Genomic DNA, 19,104 nt, shown 5'->3' on the forward strand with positions numbered 1-19,104 from the left:
TGCCACCTTTACATGAGTTTCACCTCCCAGGGCGGTGTTGTTAGGGGAAGAGGAATGAACTGTCTTTCCCACTGTCAAGCTTAGTAACCTTCCCAGAAAGTGTGTCCAACAATGAGAGTAGACAAAACAAATAAATAAAACTGGCAGTTCTGTAGAAAACCACAACAAGGAGCTGGTGGCAAGCGGGAAAACTTGGGTGGCAATCTTGGCTTTGCAGACTTAGTATATATCAGGTAGGGAAACCTTGAAACAATTCTCCTAGTGGTTTGTAGCATTATTCTCCCCACCCTGACTCCGCCACTACTCGGTTTTCCTTATTAGTCTTTGGAAGAAACAGAACTAATCATAGATTTTCGAAGGCTCTCCTGATTCTAGGCTATGGTGGTCACTCATTATCCATTCTAGTGCTTTGATTCTGTCTTGGTGTGAGGGACATCAGTCAGGGAGGGTGGGTGTGTTACAAATAATACATGAGGCCCAAATAAAAGTGAACATCTTATCTTGAAATAATTTTGCTTTGAAAGACGGAGAGTGTCTTACTGTTGATACATTTCTTTCTGATGCCATGTGGGGTCAGCACACTTTTTCTTAAAGGGCAGATAGTAAATATTTTAGGCTTTGCACAGCTCTCTGTCACAGCCCCTGAGCTCTGCTGTGGTATTGCAGAAGTGGCCAGACACAACGAATGTGACTGTGTTTCAGTAAAACTTTTTTTTTGCTGAGCCTTGCAGCATGTTAAAAATAAATAAAATCTTTGATCTAGAAAATTTGGAGTAACCAAATTTTAGAACCAGAAACTATTTTAGGAAACATCTAGTCTAGGTCTTTTGCTTTTCAAATCAGGAAACTGAGACTCGAAGAGGTTAGTGGCATGAGTTGGGGATAGAAACCTCCAGACTCCCATCTTGGGGTCCTTCCTGTTAGACCATGCAGCCGGCCTACAGCAGGATGGCCTCTCTTCTAAATGCTGTTGGCTGTAGGACACTGATCAAGCAGTATCTGGAGATGGATTTATTTTCTTCTCTCTTTCTTTCCTTCTTTTAAATTTATCATTTTAAAATGTTTATTTAAGAAAATCTAAATATTTATTTTATGGTACTTTAAATATTTTCAGTCTCTCAATCTTCTGGAAGGGTTAATTCCCTCCAAAGAAGAAGGTGGCATTTCATGTGTCGAACATCTTCATAAGTTATTTGTGTTCGGTCTAATGTGGAGTTTAGGAGCCCTTCTGGAATTGGAAAGCAGAGACAAGCTTGAAGCCTTTTTACGAAATCACGAAAGCAAGTTAAACTTACCAGAAATACCTAAGGGCACGAATCAAACCATGTATGAGTTTTATGTTACCGATTATGGTAAGCACAGTGACTTATACCTGAAATGAAATGACATTTTTTTATGAGAAAAATATAAACTTCCATAAACTCTTCTCTGGGGAAATATTAAACCAATCATGAATAATGTAATCGCTAATACCATTTTTAAAGGGCATATATGCAAAGAATAGTAGGGTTTTGCATATTGGCTGTGCTGGAAACTGTAAAAGAGACTCTTGACTTCTCCTTTTGCAGAGGTGTAAGTAAGTAAGGGAGCAGTACCTCTTACATCATCTGTTCTCTGATATTTGAAGAGGAAGGGTAGCAGTGTAGAGAACACAGATTCTTCATGATGCAGAGCATGGTGATATCAGCACATGACAGACTTGTCTGACAACTTCTCTGTTGGAAATGTCGGAAAAAGTAGAGAGTGAACCAAGCAGATGGGGTCCCACTTACACACAGCAGACCTGGCAAAGTCCAGAGCTGTCACCTCAGCCCCCCGGCTTCCCATGTGCGGCAGGGCCCAGCTCACCTCTCCCTAAAAGAAATGCCCTAGAGCTTGGTGCCTTTATCCAGAGCCTACCTCCCAATTCTTCTAAGCCCTGGAGAAGAAGAAATCGTGCTTCCCAAATACTATACTTAACTTTGCTTTGTCCTGAAACCCCAAAACAGCAAAGGCATTTTTGTTGCTGTTTTAATGCATAAATTAAAAAAAAAAAGATAAACAGCGTCAACAACATTTTGAAATCAAGAAAGCAGAAAGATAAGTGGCAGTCAGTTTAGCACACTGGGCAAAGTAAATCCTAAATCGGCAGGACGAAGAGAAACTTTGAAGGGCTCAGGCAGTGGGAACTGGGGTGGAGGTGGAGGTGAAAACCAGAGGGCTGCTTGTGAGTCTTTTAAGAAACAGACCTCAGGGTTGTTCCAGAGCTGGACAACAGCGTCTACCTCACACGGGCCAGAGACTGAAGTATTACTGTTTAGAGAATGTGAAACCTAGGTTTGCCTAGACTTGAGGGACATGGCACATTTGAGGGGAGGAGAATCATTCTGAAAATGGGGATGAAGTGAAAGTCTGTGTTTTAAAGGGCTTTTATAAAGATACTGAGGTAAATATATTTTTTTCAGCTGACCATGTTTAACCAGAGTGACCAATAATTCTACAGCATGTGATTAGATGTTGTTAAAGATTTGGAATGATAAAAGGGAGCTCTAACTCAAAATGCAAACTAACAATTAAATGCATCCTTAAATCTAGATATGAATTCTTTTAGAATCCAAAGCCAAACAAAAGACAGTTCTTTGAAAAGATCAATAAAATTGATAAATCCCTTACCCGAGATATCAGGGAAAAAAAGAGAAGACATAAATTACCATGGTCCAGAATGAAAGAGGGAACATTACTAAAGACCCTACAGACATTAAAAAGTAAGAACAGAATATTAGAAACAATGTCATAAAAATACATTTGACAGCGCAGATGAAATGGGTAAATTCTGTGAAAGACACAAACAACCAAACCTCATTTAGAAGAAATAGGTATCTTAAATATCCCCATCTCTACTAAAATTTTTTGATTTATAGTTTAAAACCTTCCCACAAAGGAAATTCCAGGCCCAGATGACTTCACCACTGAATTGTACCAAATACTTAAGGAAGAAATAATACCAATTCTACATAAACCCTTCCAAAATGTATAAAATGTAAGAAAGAAATACTTCCCATCCCACTTTATAAGGACGGTATTATCCTGATACCAAACACAGAGAAGACGTTACAAGAAAAGAAAACTATAGACCATTATCCCTCAGGAATATTGACACACATTTCTCAATACAATTTTAACAAATTAAATCTAATAGTGTGTAAAAAGGATAACATATTAAGTCCCAGTGGGCATTTATTCTAGGGATGGAAGGTTGGATTAACATTTAAAAATTGGTTAATAAAATTCACCATATTAATAAACTAAAAACCAAATAAACTATATAGTCATCTAATTGAATAGGTACAAAAAGAGCATCTGACAATATCCTTTCATGATGAAATTCTCAGTACACTAGTAATAGGAACTTTATCATTCTGGTAAAGAACATCTACAAAAAAGCTGACTTTATACTCAATGATGAAAGACTGAATACTTCCTTCTCAAGATCAGAAACAAGACAAGAATATTCTTTCTCACACTTCTAATCAACATTATACTGGAGGTTCTAGCCAGTGCAATAAGGCAGTAAGTAAATAAATGCACAAGCAAACAAAATATCTATAGTTTAAAAAGAACAAGTAAACCTCTCTTTATTTGCAGGTGATATAACCCATCCTTGAAAAAATTATTAGAACTAGTAAATGAGTTTAGCAAAGTCACAGAATGAAAGTACAATATATAATAATAAGTTATATTTCTGTATGCCCACAACAAAGAATTGGAAATTGAAATTTTAATATACCATTTAAAATAGCATCCACAAAAAGAAATGTGTAGGGATAAATTTAACAAAATATGTGTAAGATCTGTATACTGACAACTACAGAACAGCTGAGAAAAATTAAAGGAGCCCTGAATAAATGGAAAGATAAATCATGTTTGTAAATCTGGAAACTCAACACTGTTAAGATTTTTTTTCTCTGAATTGATCTGTAGATTCAGCGCAGTCATAGTAAAAATCCCAACAGTCTTTTTAAGTTGAAATTTAGAAATAAACTATAAAATTTTATGGAAGTGCAAAGGACTTAGAATAACCAAATCAAATTTTTTAAATGTTGGAGTACTCACATGACCTGCTTTCATTAAAATTAAAATCTTTTTAAAACTGTGAAAATAAAAGGTCCCATTCCAGCCACAGAATGTGAAGAAATATTTGAAAATACATATCTGATAAAAGGAATTTTATCCACAATACAGAAAGAACTCTTGCATTCAGTAATAACAAGTAGGCAGCCAATCCAAAATTTTTAAATGGGCAACAAATTTATATAGATGCTTCCCCCAAAAGATTTATGAGTGGTGAAAAAAAGCACATGAAAAGATATTCACCACCATTGGTCATCAGGGAAATGCAGATTAAAATTACACTGCCACTAGAATAATTAATTTAATGGCAAAAATTAAAAGGTTAATGATACCAAATATTGGCAAGGATGTGGGACAACTGGAGCTCTCACATGCTACACAATAATATAGCCACTTTGGAAACTACACAATGGTACACAATATACAGCCACTGTGGAAAACAGTTTGGCAGTTTCCTAAAAGTTAAACATACACTTACCATATGACTTCGTAATTTGCAAGGAAAGTTGAAGTTGAGGTTATTCCTCCAACAGTGAATATTTGCTTTGCTACTGTGTGCTTCTCTGCTCTCTTTCCCTGCATTCTGTGTGCATGGTAACTTTTTTGGTACAATTCTAAATCATAGTGTAATCTTTTGGAAGACATTTAAAATGGCAGTTAAACTCAAGAATGCAATACCAACAATGCAAGTGATTCCGTCTAAATGGCAACAGTATGAACATGTCTGATCAAGTTTGCATAGTCAACAGCAGTTCTGAGACATCATAGATTGAAAGGTGCATTCCAGAGATGCTAAAATGTAGATGAAATATTTTTCTAGGAGTTGATGAAATGCAGTTACAATAATTAGTATAACAATAATTTCAGTCAGTAAAGTAGTAGTTACTGTAAGTCAGGAATCTGGACACTCTATTACACTAGTTTCAGGACCTGGTTTATTTTTACCATTTCTCATGGCAAACGTCCTATGTCGAGTCTCATCCTTTCAGTTGATGTGGCTTTCCTACTAGATACGGAGCATGTCATTGGTTTTAATTCCATTTCGGGCCAGATCTCTCTAGATAAGTAATTAGCAATTTAAAACTGACTTTGTAAAGAGGCAAAAACAAATTTAAGTTATCAAATGACACGTACATTAGATAAGCAGATATGTTAATGTGTTTTATGGAAATATTTTAAATGTGTGCATATTTCTGTTGATTGTTTATAGCACTTGTATTTTTTTCTTCTGTGATAACTTTCAAAGAATGAAGTTTCATTAAGATCAATTTTAATTATTGTATAGGTGATTGGGAGCATTGGAATAAGAAACTTCAGCCATATTATTATCCAACTGACAGTATTCCAGAATATTCATCAATTTTGGTTCCAAATGTTGACAATGTCAGAACAAATTTTTTGATAGACACCATTGCAAAACAATATAAAGTAAGTTTAATAGTTTCTTAGATGATTGTAAACCACATATGAAACACATCCATTTTCACAACTACAAATAGAAAAATTAAATTGCAGTACAAGGGACTGGAGATAGTGTCATTTCAGGGAAACCTGTTTGACAAATGAACTCTAGGTCCCAGGCAGGATACTTTCCAACTCAGTCTTCCCTGAACTGCTGACTTCCAGCTTGCTAAGAAAGGTGGTATCTGCTTAGAAAGTTCTTCCCATGGTCAAATAAATACTCACCCACATTTTCTTCCAGCACTTTCATAGCATACATTTTGCACTTAAACCTTTAATTCAACTAGGATTTATTGTAATACAGGTCTAATTCTTAAAAGGAATTAAAAATAATTGTATTAATTTATAGAATGAAAGAATGGCTACTAGCACCTTATTATATTTAAAACAATGTTTTATAGTACCTTTTAACATGATTATTCTATGATTGCAGGCTGTCTTACTCACAGGAGAACAGGGAACTGCAAAAACTGTAATGATTAAGGCCTATTTGAAAAAATATGATCCCGAAGTACAGTTATCTAAAAGTCTGAACTTTTCATCTGCCACAGAACCAATGATGTTCCAGGTAAAGCTCAGCACTTGCTGTAGTCATTAACATATTGAATATATTCAGTGGTGGGTACAATAAAATGTGTATACAACTAAAACATTGACGTACACAGTTGTCCCTCAGTCTCCGTGGGGGATTGGTTCCAGGACCCCTGCGGGTACCGAAATCTGTGGGTGCTCTAGTCCCTTACATAAAATGGGTAGTGTTTGCATATAACCTGTGTGCATCCTCCTGTATACTTTAAATCATGTCTAGATTACTTATAAAGCTTGATATAATGTAACTACATAGATAGTTGTAAATACAAGGTAAGTGCTACGTAAATACTTGCCAGTGTGAGGCAAGTTTAAGTTTTGCTTTTTGGAACTTTCTGGAAGTTTTTTTTCCAAATATTTTTTATGAAAGGTGGTTAGAGCCCATGGATATGAAGGGCTGACTGTACAGATACCTCAGAAGAAATGGTGCTGCGGTTAACATTCAGCTATTTAACCTTCCTAAGGCTGACACTGAAGCCAAATCCAAATAGCATATTGTGGCCTCCTATTGAGGCTGAAGCAGAATTTTGGAGTGTCTTTTAATATGAATCAATGATTAACATTCCAGTAACTTACTTTTTGTAAAACTTCACAGTATTTATTTTAATAATAATAATTACACATAGTAAATAAATAAGTAAATTATATTCTACTCTGAAAAGCACGCTCATCATTTTTAGAAACGGATTGAAATCTAATGCACAAGACAAACCATTTCCTTTTCTCTAGCGAACAGTTGAAAGCTATGTGGATAAGCGGATGGGAAGCACGTACGGGCCACCTGGAGGCAGAAAAATGACTATATTTATTGATGATATTAATATGCCCGTGATTAATGAGTGGGGAGATCAGGTATGACTGAAATATCACATATAGATGATATTTAATCAGTATTCTTAGTTACACGTGTGAAAAGGTCTATGACTGTCACCATATTAAGTCTAGTCACAATTCTCAGTCTTTTTTGACTTCTTGGTTATAAATGACATCACTCCTTGAAATCCCTGTATGCTTTTCCCCAACATGCCCTTCTGTCTCTCTGGCTGCTTGATTTCCATGTGCTTTCTGACTTCTTTCTTCCCTTCCCCAGGATTTTCTCTCTGCTTTCTCATTTCTCACTCTACATACTCTCTGCCAAGAGTACCTCATGTTAGAAAACATTTTTTTTTTTTAAATAACCTTGCCACACACCACTCTCCCAGGTGTGGTCATCTGTCAACCCCAACTCACTCCCCTTAGGGGACCTCACTGATACGGTCAGGGTTCTACATGTTCCTGGTGGGATCCCTAACACCTCCTCCCACCCCGGCCACTGTCTCATCTACAGCATCTTCCTGGAGTCCACCGGGACCTATCCTGTCCCTCCCGCCCTCTAACCCAGTTCACCTCAGACATCATCAGGAGGTCAGGACTCCCAGGGCCATGCTCACCCTGAGACTAATCCCCAGCAGTTCTGGGTGGCCTTTCTTTGACCCCATCTCCTACTCTCCCTGCTCCTGAAAACTTCCTGTGTGCCCATGGAAGCCACAGTTCATCCACAGAATTCCCTGTGAATGCACCTTCTTCTCTGAGCGTTCCCTCACCCTTCTGCTGTAATGGAAAGCCAGGATGCTGCTTTCTTTGCAGACTTCTACCTGGAGGCGAGGGAGGTGGCCTTCTCGATTCTCATTGCTCTCTTCCCTGGAAACCTGTCAGTCTGACCTCATACCCCACATGCTCTTGCAGTCATCTTGGACCCTCAGGTCACTTTCCCCTCCTTCCCTGAAGATATCAGTCGCCGGATCACTGTCACTCTCTCCAGTGCTGCCCCAGTCGCCAGGGCCAGCTTCATGGTGTGCACGCTGTGCCATCCACAGGGACTCGCCCTTCAAAAGGCCTTGCACATGGTTTCACACTCTGCTGTCACAGTCTTGAAATTCTTAATAATACTTTTTGAACACAGACACTTGCATTTTCATTTTGTCCTAGGCCCCAAAAATGATGCAGCCAGTCCTGCTTGTCATAGTTCTCGAGGATGCCAGCCAGTATTTACATACATGATCTTGGCGTCTTAGTTCCTCAAACTTGTCTCCTCCAGTGATTGTGTCTTCTGCCCCGTCTGAATTACTTATTCATGCAGTAATGTCCTACATGACTTGTCTTATCAATAGATGTATACAGGTGTGGAGTTGAGACGGGAGTCTGAAGCTCTGGTTACAGAGTTGAGATTCTTAGGGTATAGAGTTGAGATGGCATCGCCTGAAACAGAAGAGAAGAGAGCCCATTAAACAGCTGCAGTTGAGGGATGGCTGGAGAAAGAGTGGCCTGGGAAATGATCCAGAGTCATGGGATGAGCCTGGCAAGAACTGAGCCTCTATAACCAAGAGAGGAAATATTTTCAATAAAGAAAGAATGTTAGCAGTGGCAGAGGTTACAGAGAAGAAAGCTGAGGATGTAAAACCCAAAACCAAAACATTCAGGTGTAAAACTATCCCACATGTGATTTAAGATATTTTGAAGAGTTGAATGTTGAGTGTGGAAGATATCTATAGTAAAACTTGTAACTCTGAGTGGTCTCGTAACTGTACCAAATATTCTACAATTCTTCTATCTAAACTTATCAGTGTTGTGAAGAGGACATGGGGTTTGCACCAGACATTTTTAACTTATGGTTTAGAGTTCATGGGTGGTACCATTTAAGTCAAATTGCCTTGAAGGTGATAGTCAGCATTCACAAATACTTCACTTATGAGAGCTGAGCATTTTGTTCTAATGTCACCTGTACTATGTTATAGGAGCTATGGAGGAAAATTTTAGGGATAATGTTACTGAAGTATTATTGTTTAAACTTTCAGATAACTAACGAGATTGTGCGACAAATGATGGAAATGGAAGGAATGTACAGCTTGGATAAGCCGGGAGATTTCACTACGATTGTTGATGTACAGCTCATAGCAGCAATGATCCACCCTGGAGGTGGTCGAAACGATATTCCACAACGTTTAAAGAGACAATTCACTGTGTTTAATTGCACGTTGCCTTCAAATGCTTCAATAGACAAAATTTTTGGTATGACCATTCTTGGGATTTAATTTTTTATTGCATTATTTAATGGACATAAACCATGCAAAACCTTATTTAAGAGATAAAAAAGGCTCTGTCTGAAGTAGGGACTAAGTATCTGGAATGAAGAGCTAAGTACCAGGGAGTAAATACACAAAGGTTCATGTTTATAGCCTATTTTAAGATCAGGAGTATTTAGAAATAGTTTGGTTGAAGGTTGGCTTTAGAGGTAAGCAGACTTTGGTGTTTTGGTTTTGACATGATTAATCTAAGAAATTTGGGCTAATGAATGACAATAAATCAGTCATAGGTTAACAATATGATTTATCAAGTCAAATTAGCACTTTGATATGCTGATGAAAATGATACTTTTGACACCAAATTTAGGTTCACATAAACTGTTCCATTAAAATTATGTACTGAAGACTTACAAGAGAAACTGATGCATGCATATATGGTCATTAATTGTTTGACACAGCAAGTACTGTAGAGCAGAAGGGAAAATCAGTCTTTCAATAAATGGTACTGGGATATTTAGAAATTCTTAGGTGAAAATAATTGAACTTGGACCCCTACCTCACACCAAGCATAAAATCAATACAGAGAGATTAAAGATTTAAATATGGAAGGCAAAGCTATAAAACGTTTGGAAGGAAATATGGGAAAATATCTGAATGACCTCTGGGTAAGAAAGAACTTAAAATGAACTGCAGAAAGCATAGACCATAAAGGAAGAAAATGACAAATTTGACTACATTAAAATTAAGAGCTTCTGTTCACTCAGAAAGCAACATTAAAAAAGTAAAAATAGACAAGTCCAAAGTGGAAAAAAAAATTTTAACACATGTAACAAAGCAAAAAAATTAGTAATCGGAATACTTCAAGAAATCCAATGGATCAGTGAGAGAAAAGCAAACATCCTAATACAAAAATGGACAAAAAACCGGGTACTTTAAGAGGAAACCAAATGACTAATAAACAAATATAAAGATGATAAACATTAGAATTCAGGATTATGCAAATTTAAAACATCAGGGAAAACCCATTTTGTACCCACTAGATTTGCAAAAATGGGAAAATTCTGACCAAAAAAAAAAAAAAACCAAAACAAAAAGCAAGCATTGGTGAGAATGTGAAGCAACTGAGACCCTCCCCCTGCTGGTGGGAGTATAAATTGCTACAGGCCTTTGGATAATGACTAGACATTATTATTGGCAGTAGAACATATGCACACCCACGGCAGTTCCACTTCAAAGTATAAACCAGTTCATTATTTACTTCCTTTATGGTTGTGAGTCTTACTGAAGGAGTCCTTTCCTACCAGGAGGCCGTATAGATACTCGCCTAAGCGTTCCTCAAACAGCATGTAGTTTTGCCTTCCGTATTTGGGTCCTCAATCCACCTGGAGCTGATTTGCACAGGTGCGCCAGAAGACTTAATACAAGAAGGTTCATAGAATGGGGTTCACCGCAGCCAAAACCTTGCAACAACCCAAATATGTATTGACAGTAAAATTGGATAAGTGAATTGTGGCAGAGGCGCACAGTGTAACGCTGTGCAGCAGTGAGTGTGAACAAACCTAGCTCATGCTTCAGCGTGGGTGGAGCTCAGAAATACCATGTTGAGTGGAAAAAGCAAATCACAGAGGATATATAGCACGATTCTGTTAAATTTCAAAAAGTTAAAAGAAAAAGGTTAAAGTTCAAGAACCTAAGTGGCAAAGCTTTTCTCTAGACCAGCGAGTTTCTGATTCTCACCAAGTGAGAGCAGAGGCTACCTCCGGAGGAAGGAAGGGATTGGATGCACTGGGGCAGTGTTGTGTTTCTCAGTCTAGTGGTTCGTACTGGGGTGTTTGCTTTTTGTTAAATTATTTTAAATATTCTTTTTAAAAATTATTTAATTTCTTTTAATGCAGTTATAAGATTATTAGGTTTCCTATTTGGGGGGGGTAGGTAATTATGTTTATTTATTTATTATTTTATTTAATGGAGGTACTGGGGATTGAACCCATGACCTCGTGCATGCCAAGCATGTACTCTACCACTGAGCTATACCCTCCCCCCTTAAATACTCTTTGATATGATTAATATTGAAAATTAAATATGGAAACAAACTAGAAGCTGAGGCTCAGAGAAGTGAAATAAGTGTCTGATTGAGGCCATTTAGCTAGCGCGTGGCAGAGGTGTGATGCCAACTCTGATCCCATGCTTCTCAGGTAGCACCTCTGTCCCATAGGAAGCTGGAGATCTAGAATCATAGGATTTCAGGATGCAAAAGGGCATCCAGCAAAACCGGCCACAACTTTGGAGGACAATTTTCTGTCCCCCTCAGGCTACTCATCTCCTGTGTGAATGAAGCCCAGTTTCTTCAGCTGCTCCACCCTTCATAAACCTGCCGTGTTCTTTGAGCGGATATTCATACTCATCTGCCTCTGAAAATACCAAGTTCAGAACGCAACACGTAATCTCGCTGGAGCAACGTAGAGTAAATCTATTTTTGCCATCTAACACCAAAAACATTTTGAGACTTGAAGAACATTCTGTAACCCTACACCCCAGCCCTTCCTGGGGTGATTGTGTCAGCTCTCACTGTGCTGGTTGTACCCTGGGAACCAGGGTATTGAATGACTCCAGGTCAGGAGGTGGGGGTCCTGATTCCACTTCTATCAACAGCCAGTCCACCTGACCTTGAACATGTTGCTTTCCCTGTGTGGGCCTGGTCTGCTTATCTGTGAGATGAGGAAGTAGCCTCTAAGTTCTTTTCCAGCCCTTGTACTCTTCGGAGTGAAGGCCGTTTTAGCCAGAGCCAGGCTGCCTGGGTCCAGACCTCAGATTTGCCCACACACAAGATGCATGACCTTGGGCAACTTACTAGACTCATATTAAAATGAGAATAATAATACCCTCTGTGTCCACCCGTGTTGTCGCAAATGGCAAGTTAACTCAGGGAAGGACAGCTACCTATGATCTCACTTACATATTGAATCTGGAAAACAAAACAAACGAACAAACAAAATAGAAACAGACTCACAGACACAGAGAACAAACTGGTGGTTGCCAGAGGGGAGGAGAAAGGGCAGATTGAGTGAAATAGGTGCAGGGGATTAAGAAGTATAAACATCCAGTTATAAAATAAATAAGTCACAGGGATCTAATATACAGAATAAGGAATATAGTCAGTAACACTGTAACAGTTTGCTTGGTGGCAGATGGTTATTAGACTTACCATAGTGATCATTTCATGCTGCATTTAAATGTTGAATCACTGTGTTGCACTCCTGAAAATACAATAATATGGTATGTCAACTATACTGCAATAAAAATAAATAAGTAAAATGGGAGTAATAATAACATCTACCTCAGATTCTTTCTCATAGGATGTTGGAAGGATTAAAGGAGTTAATACATATAAAATGCTTATCACTGCCTACTGAGCTTTGCTGGCCCCACTGCTGAACTCCCAGTCTTAGCTGATTCCCTGAGAGAAGTTCTTAACATCACCTAGCTGAGTCAGTCTTGTAATCATTTATTCACTGGGATAAACATGTACCTTGTGATCTTTTAGTAAGCTCGTACCTTCAATCTTGTTTATTTTTCAGGAATTATTGGCTGTGGGTATTTTGATCCTTGCAGAAAGTTCAAACCGGAGATATGTGAGATGATTGTGAATTTAGTCTCAGCAGGCAGAGTGCTGTGGCAGTGGACTAAGGTACAGAATCGTCTGTTGTCAATAATCAGGGAAAAAAAAAAAAGTCAACTATTATTCAGCCTAGTCCTCACCTCATGGCTCACGAAGTTATCATCACATCATGGGTAGTAATGTTTTTCCGGAAAAGACAAATTAGGTGCTCAAATAGATTTATGACACCTTCTCCTTCCAGGGAGCGAATATTCTGACTGACTGATGCCTTCCATATGTATGAGATATTACTGGAAACCAGACACGACATCCAAGATAAAGTAGAATTTTGCTGAAATGAGAACACTGCTTTTCCCCTTGTTACTGTGATTTGTAACTCTTTGTATGTCTGTCTCCCCCTCCCCGCGCCAGACAACCAAACTATTTCAGACACTCAAATGTTCGCTGGCTGAGTGAACATACATACATGGATTTCCACATATTCTTAGCTAACCACGACTTTAAGTCTAACTTGGGGTTTCTCTGGGGTGGAGTGTGAATTAGTAAAATAGGGTATATTCAACAAAATAGGCTGCATTTTAGTACACAGGTCAGTGCCCAAAGTAAAACTCAGCAAGCAAGCTGTCACCAGACTGAAGGCAGACTCATGAAAAAGCAGTTAAGGGTACGTCTGAGAGAAGACAAGCAAACAAAAAATCCCAAGGTGGATATATTTGCTAAAAAATGGTGAATGCGATAAGGGTTAGTCGTCGTAGTTCAGTATACACTCATCAGGCCAGTCACACATCTGGGCAGAAGCTTGTGTCTTGGGGAATCCTAGGTTTCCTGAGTGTGCCAGACTTTCAGATTCCAGAGTGGACTAGGGGACCTGAAGGTGCAGAATTACCAGAAGAGGAATTGGGTGTTTCTTATGATCAGTTCCTTGCATGGGGCCTGCTCCCTGCCAACACGGGGCCTTTGCACATGCTGTTCTGTCTCTCTTAAGGAAACTCCAGAATGAATGGCAAGATCTGAGTGTCTGAGATGATTTTCTGTGGTAAGATCCATCTGTTTTCCTGTGGGGCTATTGTTCAATTTAATGTGCCTGCAGATGTGTTTTTCTGGAAAGCTTTGGCCTTCCTGGTGACTTTCCATCAGAGCTTTTTTGTTTTATGAATATTTATCAGCTCCACTTCCTCACCTTTCTTTACCTTTTAAACCAGTTTTGCACAAGTTGTCGTTTCCACTGCTCTCCTCAAGGTCACCAGTTTTGCCAAATCCAAAGGTTGATTTCTTCTTCCTCTGACGTAACTCTTAAGCAGGATTTGACATGAATGATCCCTCTAAACATTTTCTTTACTTGGCTTCAGAGGGGGCCTCAGGCTCTTAGTTTTCTTTCTACCTCACTGGCTACCTTTTTTTAAGTCCCCACTCTTCTTTCTCTCCTCTAAATACTGTAGTGCACCTGATCTCCATGCTAGGACCTTGTCTCTACCTCTGTTCTCACCCAGGTGGTCTCATCCAGCTTTAAACACCATCTCTGTGCTGATGGCTTCAAAGTCAATACCTCCATCCCGGGCCTCTCTGCCTGACTCCAGACTTGTTTCAAACAGCTTAATGGACATCACCACTCTGATGTCTAATAACCATCTCAAAGTTAACACATCCTTAAATATGACCCTCCCTCAGACTTTTGTATCTTAATATCAGTGACGCCAGTTATCCTGCTTCTCAGGCTAAAATACGGGGCTCCATCCTTGATTCATATCTCTCACCCACTACATCCAATCCATCGGCAAGTCTTAGTAACCAGGCTTTCCAAATATATCCCGAAGCTGAGGACTTATTTCCATCTCCTTGTGATCACCCTCATAGACCCTCCCATCTCCTGCCTTCTGGACCATGCAGTGACTTAATCAGTCTCCTTGCTTTCGTCTTGCCCTCCTAGAATCTGTTCTTTACACAGTCCTAAAATGCTTTTTAAAAAGTACAGCAGAAATCATCACTCCTCCTTAAAACCACCAGTAGTTTCCCAGTTATACTTATAAGGAAACACAGTGCCTGGCTCTGGCCCGTGGACCTGGACCTGCCCCCACCCCCCGCCCCCGGCTTCCAGCCCGTCGTTCTGCTCCAGCTGTGCTCCCCTTCTCACCGCTCCTTGAACACGCTGAGTTTTCATGCCTCTGGGCCATTCTGTGCGGTTTGACTCATTCTCATTTTTCTTACGTTCAGAGGGGCTTTCTCAGATCGTTTTTCTCTAAAATCCCTCCCTGTGGCCCTGTCAGAGGCATAAGCTGTCTCCTGACCTTACTTTATTTTTTCTAACCGTGACTTTTATCATTATTGTGTGCTTGTTTGCTTATCAGTATATTTGTTTCCTGTTTATTGTCAGGCTCCCACATTACAGTGGAAGGTCCCAGATTTAGCTGTCCTGTTTACCGTGGAAACTTCGTAAAAGCAGTGGGAGGTGCTCAGAAACAGTCATAAAAAAATGAAGGAATCTTCCTCCTCTCCCCATCCCCAAATAAGCAGCCTTCCTTGTATCTTTTCTTCAAATTTCTCATTTTCATCGAGCACTCTTTTAATCCATTCGTGCCTTGTATATCACTTTATATTCTTTCACGTAGCTTTAAAACAGAAGCAGGTGAGAAAAGAAAGAAATTGACAAAAATTAAAAGGAATCATTGGAAGAGAAGGAAAGAAGCAGGTTGATATGTGAGAGGAAAAGGGAAAGAAAGAACTTATTTCTCTTTAATGATTGCTTCAATTGCCAAAGGCTGCCGTCCTAGCTACAGTCTTCTACAGCATAGGGGGAAAAAACAGTATTCACATTGCCTTATCCCTTTATTTTTGCATATTTGTAATATAAGTGTATGCTTTACATTTTGATGAGTAGTATGAACATTTTTAGCTTGGAATGGAACTGAGAGCAAGGGGGGAAACTGAAAGGTGATTGCTAAAATAACATGTCTCTTTATTCTGTCTTCCCTTGCTACCCGCTGTTTTTAACTTGCACTGTGAATTAGCCTGTAGAAATTACTCTACAAACTCAATAGGGTACTTTTTCAATATAGAAAGAGCATATTCCATGAATAGATAACTAAAGAAAGCATTTGCTTTCCTGCATTAATCGTGTGGAGAGTTTGCTTTGTATCTCCAGAGTTGACATTGTTTCACTTTCAAAAGATGCTGATGGTGTCGCTTCCATCTTTGCATTTGGCCAGCAGTGCTCCCCACACCTAGTACACCTCGGGTTTAGCCCTTTACTGGTACCTCTCTGTATAAGAATGTGCACTGTGTTGCTGTGATAGCTTTGCCTGTTTGGATTCTAAAAGTTGGTAGAAATAAGTAAATGAGTGTTCAAACAAACAAGCAAACCCCACAAAAACCATCAAGTAATTATAGCTGCATGTCAGACTTGTCTGCCAATGTATTGTAGATAAACAGATATATGAAAGCGTATTGACTAAGTTTGGATCCCTAAGTGAAATCTAGATTATGATGAACAAATATACTTGTGGAAACCCAAATGCACTCAGGACCTTAATCAAAAGCAATCTATAGACGATGGTCATTGTTGACTTTAGAGGTGAACATTCATTGTTCTTAACTGTCAGCTCACATTCAGTTTTTTGTTACGACGTATTTCCATATACACTAATGAGGTTCATGGTGATTAGAAATGCTTATTCCTACAACTCACATAGTTTTTGAGAACTCGGGACAGTGGTTTGTTCAAAGCCAACTAACTAATAGTGGTAGAACAAGAGGTGGAATCTGCATCTGCTGCATCCTTCTTGAATCTACCCAATTCAAGTTCTTAGTGTCTTTTAAATTCTATGCTGGTTTATCTATGATGTGTTTTCTCCATCAGTACTGTGACATAAACATAAACTTAGCCTTGGCCGACTCACTCAGCCTATTTTGTTTAAAATTGGATTTGTGAAGAAAACCAGTTCTAAAAAGCAGCTGTGCTTTTAGTCTTACCTGGAAAGCAAATTGAGAATATTACATTTTCCCCCAACTCTAGGTGAAGATGCTGCCCACTCCTTCTAAGTTTCATTACATTTTCAATCTTCGAGATCTTTCCAGAATTTGGCAAGGAATGTTAACCATAAAAGCTGAGGAGTGCGATTCGATTCCTGTTCTCCTGTCACTTTTCAAACACGAGTGCAACAGAGTGATCGCAGACAGGTGTATATTAAGCGCTTGGGTTCTGATGTATTCTCTAAGTAGTTTATACTGTTAGAATAATTCGTGCATTGTCTACTCTAATAAGTCGAATGAGGCGCATCATCTTAAATTGCTCTGGGACTTGTGAAGCATCGATGTTATTTCCCACCTGCTGGTCACCTTAAAAAAAAAAGACAAAGCTGTCTGCAAATTTACTTGAGTAGTATTTCAACAGGACCTTTTTTTAAAATAACCGCATTATCAGAGAATTGGTAACATTCAGAGGCAAGTTTCAGTTATGCACAGTTTCTAAAAAATTGGAGCTTTGTATGGCGAGAGAGCTCTTTTGCATGGTGAGATCTGTACTTAATCTCAGTCATCTTTCTGAGCGTCCTTTCCCTCCTCTGTAAGATGTAGATGGTAATGCTGGTCTGACAGAGCTGTAAGGGACCTACCACAGTGTCTCCCATAGGGGGTACTTGTCCAGTGGTAGTCCCCCTCCTTCCTCCCTACCCCTCTGATGTTATAACTCTGAAAAGGACCCTCGTATACTGTGTGCCCACAAAGCCAGAAGGAGGATGCTCACCCACTACTGACTGTCGATTCTGCTTTTCTGTTGCAAGTTTTAGGGAACCTTGACCTCACCCAAGGGACTCATCTGTATTGTTAAAGAAAAAAAAAATTATTCATGACACTTGTTGAAACAATAAGATGCTCAGGCTTTCTTGAGGACTCTGGCGATGGGTACAGGGACTGTACAATGGAGTTTTGCAGTAGGGGTGAGAAATTGGGCTCAGCTCCGAATTCAGCAAGGAAAAAGTGGGAATTTAAAATAACTAAGGAACAGAATGGGGAAGTTTGGTAGATGGGAAATTACTAAGAGGAAATAAGAGGAGTAAGAGAGGACTCTGGCTAAAGCGATCTAACAGGATTCTTGCTAAAATTGGGTGATGCAGAGAAGGACACGGAAGTCCAGAAGTTGAGTTCTGGTTGGGAAGCGGGTTCAGAGGAGCCTAAGTTTGGCCAAGGGGAGACTCCTTGTCAGTGTTTTTTATAAGTGGTACTGTCAGTGCTATAACTCTCTTGGATGGGGTCATGACTGCCTCTGGTCACAAGGCAGAACGTATCGTTTCCACATCATGAGGTAACGGAGGTGCAGGATGGGGGGTGAGAGGAGGTGGAGAGAGGTTGAAACCATGTTCAGTTAGAAAAGATGCCTTCCTGTTTTGAATTTTAATCCTGTATTTCTGTTTCAGATTTGTAACTCCTGATGATGAGCAGTGGTTTAATGCACATCTTATTCATGCACTTGAAGAAAACATTAGCCCAGATGTGGCATCATATATTCTCCCTGAACCATATTTTGTAGATTTTCTCCGTGAGATGCCCGAACCCACTGGTGATGAACCTGAAGACTCTGTGTTCGAAGTGCCCAAAATCTATGAATTGGTATTTATTTTCAGCTCTTTAGATTACTCGCCTAACTCGATATTTCTCCCTGCACCAGAGTCACACCATGGAGTTGCCCTAACTTCTACGATAGTTCTGTTATGATTCATGTCATCATATACCAAGTAAAATAGTTACTTCAATGAAATTTAGCAGCAATCCCATTAAAGTCAGATGTAAGATAAGTATACATACAATTATTACTATTATTTAATATTGCATTGAACATTCTAGGCAATAAAACAAAATGACAAATAGAAAATAGATGTAATTATCAGAGAGGAAAAAATCTATCATTATTTGCAGATGATATGATTATCTCAATATAATCCAAGAGAATTTAAAATCTGTTTCAACTACTAAGAGTCCAGTTAGCTGAGCACGAATGATATAAATGTAAAACTGAGTAATGTCCTGCTGTATTAGAAGTTGGCAAGTTGCAGTCAATGGACCAGATCCAGCCTACTGTCTGTTTTTTGTTAGATTCATGAGCGAAGAAGGGCTTTTACATTTTTAAATGAGTAGGAAAAAAATCAAAAGAGTAATAATATTGTGTGACATGTGAAAATTATATAGAATTCAAATCTCAGTGTTCCTGAGTATTGGAACACAGCCAAGCCCATTAGTTGCTACATTGTCTGTAACTGCTTTTGCACTACAGTG

General features: G+C 39.0%; 1 protein-coding gene across 1 annotated transcript in view; it reads left to right on the forward strand.

Moving 5' to 3' along the window:
• DNAH8 (dynein axonemal heavy chain 8) overlaps window positions 1–19,104 on the forward strand; it is a 211,713-nt gene that overhangs the window by 102,066 nt on the left and 90,543 nt on the right. Inside the window, exons 52-59 of the mRNA XM_010977286.3 lie at window positions 1,115–1,352; window positions 5,396–5,538; window positions 6,005–6,139; window positions 6,889–7,011; window positions 8,994–9,207; window positions 12,800–12,909; window positions 16,850–17,013; window positions 18,249–18,441. Coding sequence (XP_010975588.3) covers window positions 1,115–1,352; window positions 5,396–5,538; window positions 6,005–6,139; window positions 6,889–7,011; window positions 8,994–9,207; window positions 12,800–12,909; window positions 16,850–17,013; window positions 18,249–18,441 — 1,320 coding nt within the window. The remainder of the gene's footprint in view (window positions 1–1,114; window positions 1,353–5,395; window positions 5,539–6,004; window positions 6,140–6,888; window positions 7,012–8,993; window positions 9,208–12,799; window positions 12,910–16,849; window positions 17,014–18,248; window positions 18,442–19,104) is intronic.

Source organism: Camelus dromedarius, chromosome 19, assembly GCF_036321535.1.
Source record: "Camelus dromedarius isolate mCamDro1 chromosome 19, mCamDro1.pat, whole genome shotgun sequence".
Classification (NCBI taxonomy): domain Eukaryota; kingdom Metazoa; phylum Chordata; class Mammalia; order Artiodactyla; family Camelidae; genus Camelus; species Camelus dromedarius.